Here is a 9,037-nt window from a genome sequence, read left to right on the forward strand (position 1 = left end):
TGACTAATATGTCAAATTATAGCTATTTACTTGCATTCCTGAACAGAAAAATGAGTTTTAGTGGTTGAATGTTATGCTTGATTTATTTCTGACTTCTCAGAGAAGTCCAGTGAGCCGGCTCAAATTTAGGTATAAAAAGGTGAATTCGGTTTGGAATTCCTCATTCCTGTTCAAAATGGTAAACGTGGAGAGCTCACTGAAAATGAAAGAGTCTGCATTAAAGCACTTCATGATGCTGGATGGTCTCTGAGACAAATAGGGAAAGACAGAAAGCGTTTTCACAGTGTGGTCAAGTATGCTTTGGAGTCAACTGCCGAGGCTGGTACTTACAAAATGCGCCAAGGAAGAGGCAGGAAAGGAAAGTTAACTGAAGCAGATGTCAGACACCTCAAGATTTTAAGTACTAGAGACAGAAGGAAGACCACTGCTGATCTTCAGGCAGAGATGAATGCTTCTAGATCAGAGTCTGAGAAAGTCTCCAGAATGACCATAACCAGACGGCTGATGAAACAAGGCTTAAAGGAAAGAATAGCTGCTATGAAGCCATTACTGAGGCCTGCAAACATCCAGAAATGCCTCAGATTAGCCAGGGAGCACAAACACTGGACTGTTGATGACTGGAAGAAGGTACTCTCGATGGACCAGTCCAAGTTTGAACTCTTCAGTCAGCATCGTCGTGTTTATGTCCGCAGAAAAGCTGTAGAATGTTCTGATACCAGATGCATTGCACCCACAGTGAAACACGATGGAGATTCCATTATGGTATGGGGTTCCATTTGTGGATACGGCGTGGGCAAATTAGTGAAAATGGATGGTATCATGATCAAGAACGTCTACCACAACATCTTAGTGCATCATGGAATCTCTTCTGGACTGAATCTGATTGGTCGTGGGTTCATATACCAACAAGACAATGACCCCAAACAGACTTCAAAGCTGTGCAGAGACTATCTGACCAAGGAAAAGGAATCTGGAGTACTGGAACTGATGGACTGGCCAAGTCAAATTCTGGATTTGCATCCCATTGAACACATTTAGAATTTAGTAGATTCAAAAATTGATGGCACAAAAGTTTCATCTAAAGCAAGTCTGTGGGAACAGCTAGAAACTATTTGGAACTCAATAACAAAAGAGACTGTGGAAAAGTCCATAAAAACAATGGCAGCAAGAATGCAAGCTGTTATCAAGGCCAAAGGAGGCCACACAAAATATGAAGTTTTTTTGGTTATTATGTGTGAAAAGGACTATTTAGTTGTTTCAGTTTGTCATTTGCCAAATAAATAAGAATAACATTTTTAGTTTTAAACAAGTTTTTGAAAGATTTCAAAAATATTTATGTTTTCTTGTCTTTATGACAGGTGGTCTAGCAAATTTGTTATATATATATATATATATATATATATATATATATATATATATATATATGTAAATATATGACAACTATGCAATTTCAGTTGATACGGAATATAACAGAAGCTATTCATAAAAATGTATTAAAATTATATGTAGTATATAGACAAAAAATAAAGAGTGTATTTTAAAATATATGGTCCTGCATGCAATCTGACGATGAGGATTTTTCCCATTTGTTGTAATGAATTAAATAATTAAAATGCTTTCAGGATTTCTAAAAGAAAAGTGGAGAAATAAATCAATATAGAGTAAATGTACTCAAATCTTTGATATTTCACAGTTCATCAGCTTGTATGTCTTTACGTAATGACAAGGTGCTTGTGGAGGGAGACTATGGGACACAAGCTGATCCTCATGCACAGCCTTAAGGACTGGTGACGGGCCAGTTTTGATCGTATTATGGATAGTCTTCAGTCTTAACGACACTACAAGGGCACAGGTCCTTACAAATAAAACTAAGTACTGACTGAATTTATAGTTGCATGAGTAAAAAATTAGCGGTAGCTTCAGTAGTCTTCTTTCACGTTGACTGTTGGCTGCTAAGCTATCGCTATGTTGTGAGGTCCGTCATGTTTTGTGAGTCCTTCACTCTGGTGTGGCATATCTTACAAACGACTTGACTCCTGTCTAAGTTTGTACTGTCTTTAATGTTTTGGAAGCCAAAAAAAGTCCACATATCCACTACAAGTACAGCAGAAGCTGCACTGCTGTGTAGGCACGAGCAACCGGCTCACTCAGACTCTCGTGATCTCGTTGTCAATTGAAATTACTACACAAACTACCGCACCAACAAAGTGAATTATTAATTAAAAAAATATCAATACTGCATTTTAAAATATCGATACAGTTTTGCGCCGCGAAATATTGTGATATATCAGGGTATGGATATTTTCTAACACCCTTAATAGCCTCTATATGTACAGGCCAGGCTTCTGTTCTACCTGCTAAGCTAAACTGGCACCCATGAGTTTTTTTTTTTAAAAAGTAAGGAGCAGCAGTGTTCATATTTTACATAACTGTAGCTGCAGGGAAATGTGTTGAAAGAGATAATAAATCATGCAATTAATCAATTAAAAAATGTTGCACACTAATTGTGGACCCTTATAACTTGTGATTAATGTGATCAATCTTTTTCCACAATGAGAAAAACAGCATTCAATGATAATAACACTAAACTATGGTTGATGATGTATGTGTTTGCGACCATAGCGCACACCTACGTCATCAGCTGCAACGCACTCGTAACTCGTGTGCAGAAACATAACAAACATAGCTGAAGGCGGAGTTGAAACAGAGGATGAGTTTGTTGCTGAACGAGGAGCTTCCTCCATTATCTGGAGGACATGAGATGTGGAGCAGACAACGGTAATTTGCACAGTGTACTTTATTTTACAATCCCCTCTTCCTCCGTTTCACATTCACACAAATTACACACTGCCCCACCGTTTATACGAGGAAATAACTTAGACTAATATCTAGAAAGATATGAGTAATAAACTCACATCTCATGTAGATTTTCCATAAAGTTAGCATAACATAACATTTACAACAACATACAACGTACATTTAATGGATCTACCAGGTAAACCCAATGAAGAAACTGGAGCACAAGAATCACTTGATGACGTTTAATCAGGTTCAGAGGACTAACGTTTCGACATCTTCATCAGAGTCAAAACCGTGAGAGTTCAAAAAGGTTTTGACTCTGATGAAGATGCAGTGCGTGTCGAAACGTTAGTCCTCTGCACCTGATTAAACGTCATTAAGTGATTCATGTGCTCCAGTTTCTTCATTGGGTTTACCTGGTAGATCCACTGAAACACCCCTGTTTGTTGCTGGTCCTTCTGTGAGAACAGACCTCCACTTGTGGAGGGGCTGAAGTGCAAGAGACTCTCTCATTAATACAATGCACATTATATGACAGATAACATGATGCATGTTTCTTTTTATCAACGCATGCACAGGTGTCTATCAATAGTACACACCTCACAGACAGCAGACAGACAGACAGATGTGTATGGTGGAGGGACAGATAAACATTAAGGCACTATATCCGAAAATGTGACTATTCCTACCACATTTTAAACCTTATAGGCTTCAGTGTAATTATACATCATGGACTTAATCAAACTTAGTTATAAATAGTGTATCAAATTTGCTTATTCTTATTTTTATTAATTTAACAACAAGAGTTTCAGCTTGGACTTGCAGTAACTGACTTATCTCTGTAAAAACAAACATGGTGGAGCCTGGCAGCTCAGCTCCACTGAAGGAACCTCCAGCCTTAAAAGAGGATATCAGACTGCATTTTAGATTTAAACACTAGAGATGGAGGCAAAATGGACAAAAATGACCATGTCCAGGATGAGCCACATGGAGGTAAAATAGTGATGTAAATACTTCTAGTTTAGAGTAAATTTTTGATGCAAACCCTGATATTTTTAATAATGTCCCAAGTTGGAATATTCTTTGTACTATTTCCAACTCAGTTTCTCTTTGAATCTCTTAAATGTAGAAGCAACATAGTTTTTTTTTTAACTAAAATATCCCTACATGAATAATTATCTATTTAAATATTTATATAAATATAGACAAATGTATATATCTATATTCATATGTAGCTGGTGTAGTAGCCAATTTGATATATTTTACCTAGCCAAAATGGTTGTGTTGATTGGTGCTATTTTTTTATCGTGATTTATATAGTCATCACAACAAATACAGCAAAATATTGTGATACATTTTTTAGTCCATATCGCCCATCCCTACTTTTCACTGTCCTCAAGAAAAAAAGCATAAAAAGCCAAAATATATACATCTCTAAAAAACACATGCACATTTACTACAGATGCTACTGATACAAGATATCAAAACTAGAGAAAAGCCCCTCTAGGTCTACTGTGGAGTTTTTACTCTTATAAAAAGATAAACTGGCCGACTCCACCTGCTGATGAAGATCTTTTCATGTCATGAAAAGCTTCATGAGAATTTCCCCTTGTGGGAGTAATAAAAGAATATCTTATCTTATGAAATTTTCACCTGATGCTGGAGTGTGATTTGTTTGTTGTTAAGGCCTACCGTCTTTTAAGGACAAGAGCAATCTGAACCAAGTTATAAACTAACACATACCCCCCCCCAAAAAAAAAAATGCTGCAGACATCAGGTCAAATTCAAGCAGGGTTTCCCCTGCAAGTCAAAATTTGCTGAATATTTTACCACCAACAGCCTTCTTTAGAATAGAAAGCGTTTTCGTCATGAATACCATCTTCTGAGGGAAGTTTTGGATGAAGAAGGCATGTCTGTCTCCAACACACCCAATGTAATGGTGGGACATTTGTTTATACAATAAAAAGGGATGTACAATATTAGATTTTTGCAGATATCCGATATGCTGGTATTTCCAAATTCCAAACAAAAAATAATTTATATTTGGTATTAATAATCAAGTATGATCTTGATTAGATAATATAAAAAACAATACAAAAACAATACAAAAAAAAGTTTGAAAAAAATATTAATTTATATTGTTTTTATTGTCATTTATGAATGGCGCCCACTTCTTGGTCACTTAGACTGACTGTAACGATTTACTTAACACCAACTGAGGGATAAATCAAAGTCAGTCCTAGTTGTGCTTGTTCCACTGAGTACATGAGGGAAGCTACCTTTTTTACAGTAAACCTTCAAATATCCCCTCTCAAAGTGCACTTTGTTATCTGGATTAGTTTTTTTTTTTTTTTACTCAAAAGCTCTACAAAAGCTGCTGTGAGTGACATGTGTTGGCATTCTGAATTCATGTCTGATTAAAGGATCAATAAAAGGCTTTTCTTTGAAGTGCAGAATTCTCCATTGGCTGCAGAGCTTCATGCTGTCTTTGGAGAAGCTGAATAACATCTACAGAATTAATTTGCCATGCAGTGTGCACAAAACTAGAACAAGTTACCTTCTGCATTTGTAGTAAAGTGGTTCAATGACATCTTGTAAAAGCAGGATAAATCAAATCAAGCAAAATGATGTAACAATTTTATTTTGAAAAAACATACTAGTATAGTGCAACCTTAAAAGTATTGAAACCCCCTCACCTTTTTTCATTTTTGTTAGATAGCGGCCTGATGCTACAGCTGTTTAATGTCATTTTTTATTCCCATGAATCTACATTCAGTGTAGATTCATGGGAATAAAAAATGTATTATATTGAAGTATTCAGACCCTTTGCAACAACACTTTAAATCTGGCTCTGCAGGCAGTTTCTTTTAACCTCGTGGTTTGGTTTTTGCTCTGATATACATAGCCCCCTGTGAGGACTTCTATAGAGAGGTGTATGCCTTTACAAATCATGTCCAGTGAATTTAATTTACCCCAGGTGGACTCCAATCAAGGTGAGAAACATCTCAGCAAAGACAAAGACAAATGGGAAGAACCTGAGCTAAATTACTAGTGTTGTTGCAAAGGGCCTGAAAACTTATGTCAATGTGACATTTTAGTTTTTTACTTTTAATGAATTTGAAAAAAAAAAAAAACTACAATTCTATTTTCACTTTTGTCATAAAAGAGTACTGAGTGTAGATTATGGAGAATATATGTAAATATATCAACTGTGGCATCAGGCTGCAACATAAAGAAACACAGGACATTAGATAAAGTGAAGGGGTCTGAATACTGTTTGAATGCACAGTAACAAGAATTTAGTGATGTTTGAGCAGAACAAGAATCCCTCCTATAGATGTTAAAGTTAGCAGGTGTTAAACATCACAGAAGAAGTCAAGAATGAATCTCATTTTCTTTTACTTTTCTCCTTATATGATGAATTAGACATGTTTGATAAATGAAGTGAATGTTCAGAATCCTGAAATGCTTTGCAGGATGACAGAATGGAGCAGATGTTAACCTTCAATGTTAGCAAGTCGACCAAGATATGTCGGTGTGTTCTTTTTTTTTATCAGAGTAAAATTTATTAGGTGTCTGTTTGGACTCAGCAATCAACAATGGGAGTCTTGTAAGGTTCTGGGCTGGGCATATTGTTCATGTGTGAGACAAGATTAAAATAAGATCATAAACAATGATTAACAAAGTTCATGTACTGAGATGAAAAAATGGTCAAGGGATACGCTGAACATGAAATACATCACACGTTTAAATGTCTCTACCGTTTTCTATTAAAACAGCCAGAAAATAAGATTTTTCAAGATTCATCAAGGCCTTCATAAAAGTTAAAATGATCCCAGCCTTGGCTGACATGATTGAGTTTTTGGTCGACAGCAAAGATGGTGCATGAGGAGCGGTCTGATTTTCTGGTCTCTGATGCCATAAATAAGACAACTCAGACATCTGGGGAAGATGAAAATAAACACATAAAAAATGATCTGAACACGAACAAGGACTATCCTTGTTACAAGTGTTGAGATCGCCATGAGAAGTGGATTTTGTATAGTTGCAGTAATACTGAGGCCCAGCTGAATTAAATGCAGCAGCAGAGTGTCACGGCTCTTACGAGCTGAAGCTTTGTCACTGGTGGCCGACCTGGCCGCCACCATGACGCTGATATAAGAGAAAATGACTACAACACCAGCTGATACAAACACCAAACAAGTGTATGCTCGGTCATAGTGATCAGACATCGATAAGAGGAACAGGACATGTGCACTACAAAGCTTTGTCATCTGCAGAGTCACCAGGTCTTCAAAAGGATACTGCAACAGCCAAATAACTCTGGTGAGCACATTCAGAGAGCTGATGGCCCACAATGCAAGGATAACCACCACTGTGTTTCTAATGGTGACGACAGAAGCATGCCTCAGAGGGTAGCACACAGCCACGTACCTCTCCAAAGACATCACGACCAGATTGAGGGGAGAGATTTCTTCTGTGAGCACACCAAGCATACTGAGAACACCACACACAGGATACGTCAGCCGCATTCTACTGTTAGAGAGTAAGAACATTGACTGACTCAGTACCAGCATAACAGTGTCTGCAAAGAGGAGGTTATACAGAAGAATGTACCGAGAAGTTTCACAGAACACAGTTTTACTCCTCAGGATGAACAGCATGGTAAAATTGATGAAGAGGAACACACAGCATGGCAAAGTAGTCACAACAGAAACCATCACTCTTTCCATTAAACCCTGCAACTGCTGTTCAGCTGTGGAGTTGGTCAGTGATCCAGGTGCATGTGACATTTAGTAAAAGCAAGTAAGTCAAAATTTCACACAAGTCATTATTTCACACAGTTTCCCCCAACATTACTGTCTTCCACTTCACACAGATCCTTGTTAAGTCAACATACTGAATCTAAAATCATGCAGATAAGTTTCACCTTTCAGCTCTTTGGCAGGCTTGGCTTCTTTCTCTACAGAATCAGAGCGATCTGCAGGGCTCATCAGTCCTCACATGCTGGATATAATCTTTGTCTTAACACCCATTTCACATGACATCATCACATGTTCATTGCTTAGAATTACATCATCTCTTTCTCTCTTGATGTTTTTAATTCCCTGCTGATGTTATCCCACCATGGACATGAGAAAAGAGAAAGTTTATCTCCAACTTTATGGGAACATTTTCTGTAACCTCACCAGCAATAGCCAGGGCCAGAGACATTACATGTGCATCTAAAAAATTCAAATATCACGAAAAAGTTACGTTTCTCCTGTGATGTAGTTCTATAAATGAAACGTCTGTATATTTTTTATTCATCTCACACAAAGTGAAATATTCCAAGACTTGTTTTGTTTTATACTTGATGATTACAGCTTTCAGCTCATGAAAATCAAAAATCCACTATCTCAAAATATTAGAATATCACAAAACATCTAGTCAGGTATGGGAGCATATGATGGTTTGGCGTTTGGCCCTGTTCTGCTCAGGCCTCCTGATGGCCATTGTCCAGATCTGCACCAGGCCCATGCCCCATCTCTCCAGCTATCCTCCCAGCTGCACCCTCCACGATGCACCCACAGTCACCCCCTGGTGTCTGGACCAGCCTCCCTGGTCCTGGGCCCCAGTATGCAGTGAGCTGGATCTGCTGGAAAAGGAAATCAGAATCTCCATAAAGCCTCTCAACAGATGGAAGCATGAAGGGCTCTAAATCTCCTGGTCGACGGCTGACAGCGTTGACTGGAGTGGACCACCACCAGCAGATGACATTGCACCCCAAACCATCATTGACTGTGGGTGGAATACGTGAGTCATTTTATCTTTAAGATGCTTATTTGACCTAAAAAGACCAGAAATGTTTAAACAGGGCTTTCAAAAAGTAAAAAGTTTCAACTGGATTGATCTAAGAATATCTGTAGTCAATCATGATTAGCCACACTGACTGGAGTGGCTTGACATGAGAGATGCCACATTTGTAGCCCATGTCTAGGATTCGTCTGTGCCTAGTAGCTCTTGATGCGCTGACTCCAGCCTCAGTCCACTCCTTGTGAAGCCAGGCTGTGGTTATCCCTTATGCTGGTGCACCAATTCCTACCACACTTTTTCCTTCCACTCAACTTTCTATGAATATGCTTTGATACAGACTCTAAAAACAGCCTGCCCTCCCAGCAGTGACCTTCTGTGGCTTATAGGGGTGTGATGAGATCAAAACGCCACGAGATTTCTCGTCGCAGAAAAATCAATCTCA

At 38.1% G+C, this 9,037-nt stretch overlaps 1 protein-coding gene across 1 annotated transcript; it reads right to left on the minus strand.

The window, feature by feature from the left end:
* Nucleotides 1-6,623: 6,623 nt before the first annotated feature.
* On the minus strand, nucleotides 6,624-7,592 carry LOC121507786 (odorant receptor 131-2-like). The gene has a single exon (XM_041784125.1). It carries the CDS (start codon nucleotides 7,590-7,592, stop codon nucleotides 6,624-6,626), a length of 969 nt encoding a protein of 322 aa, XP_041640059.1.
* Between the last annotated feature and the right edge of the window lie 1,445 nt (nucleotides 7,593-9,037).

This window comes from Cheilinus undulatus, linkage group 4 (assembly GCF_018320785.1).
Source record: "Cheilinus undulatus linkage group 4, ASM1832078v1, whole genome shotgun sequence".
Taxonomy (NCBI): Eukaryota; Metazoa; Chordata; class Actinopteri; order Labriformes; family Labridae; genus Cheilinus; species Cheilinus undulatus.

Coding starts and splice junctions, on each gene's coding strand:
- LOC121507786 (XM_041784125.1), bottom strand. CDS start 7,592: ATGTCACATGCACCTGGATCACTGACCAACTCCACAGCTGAACAGCAG.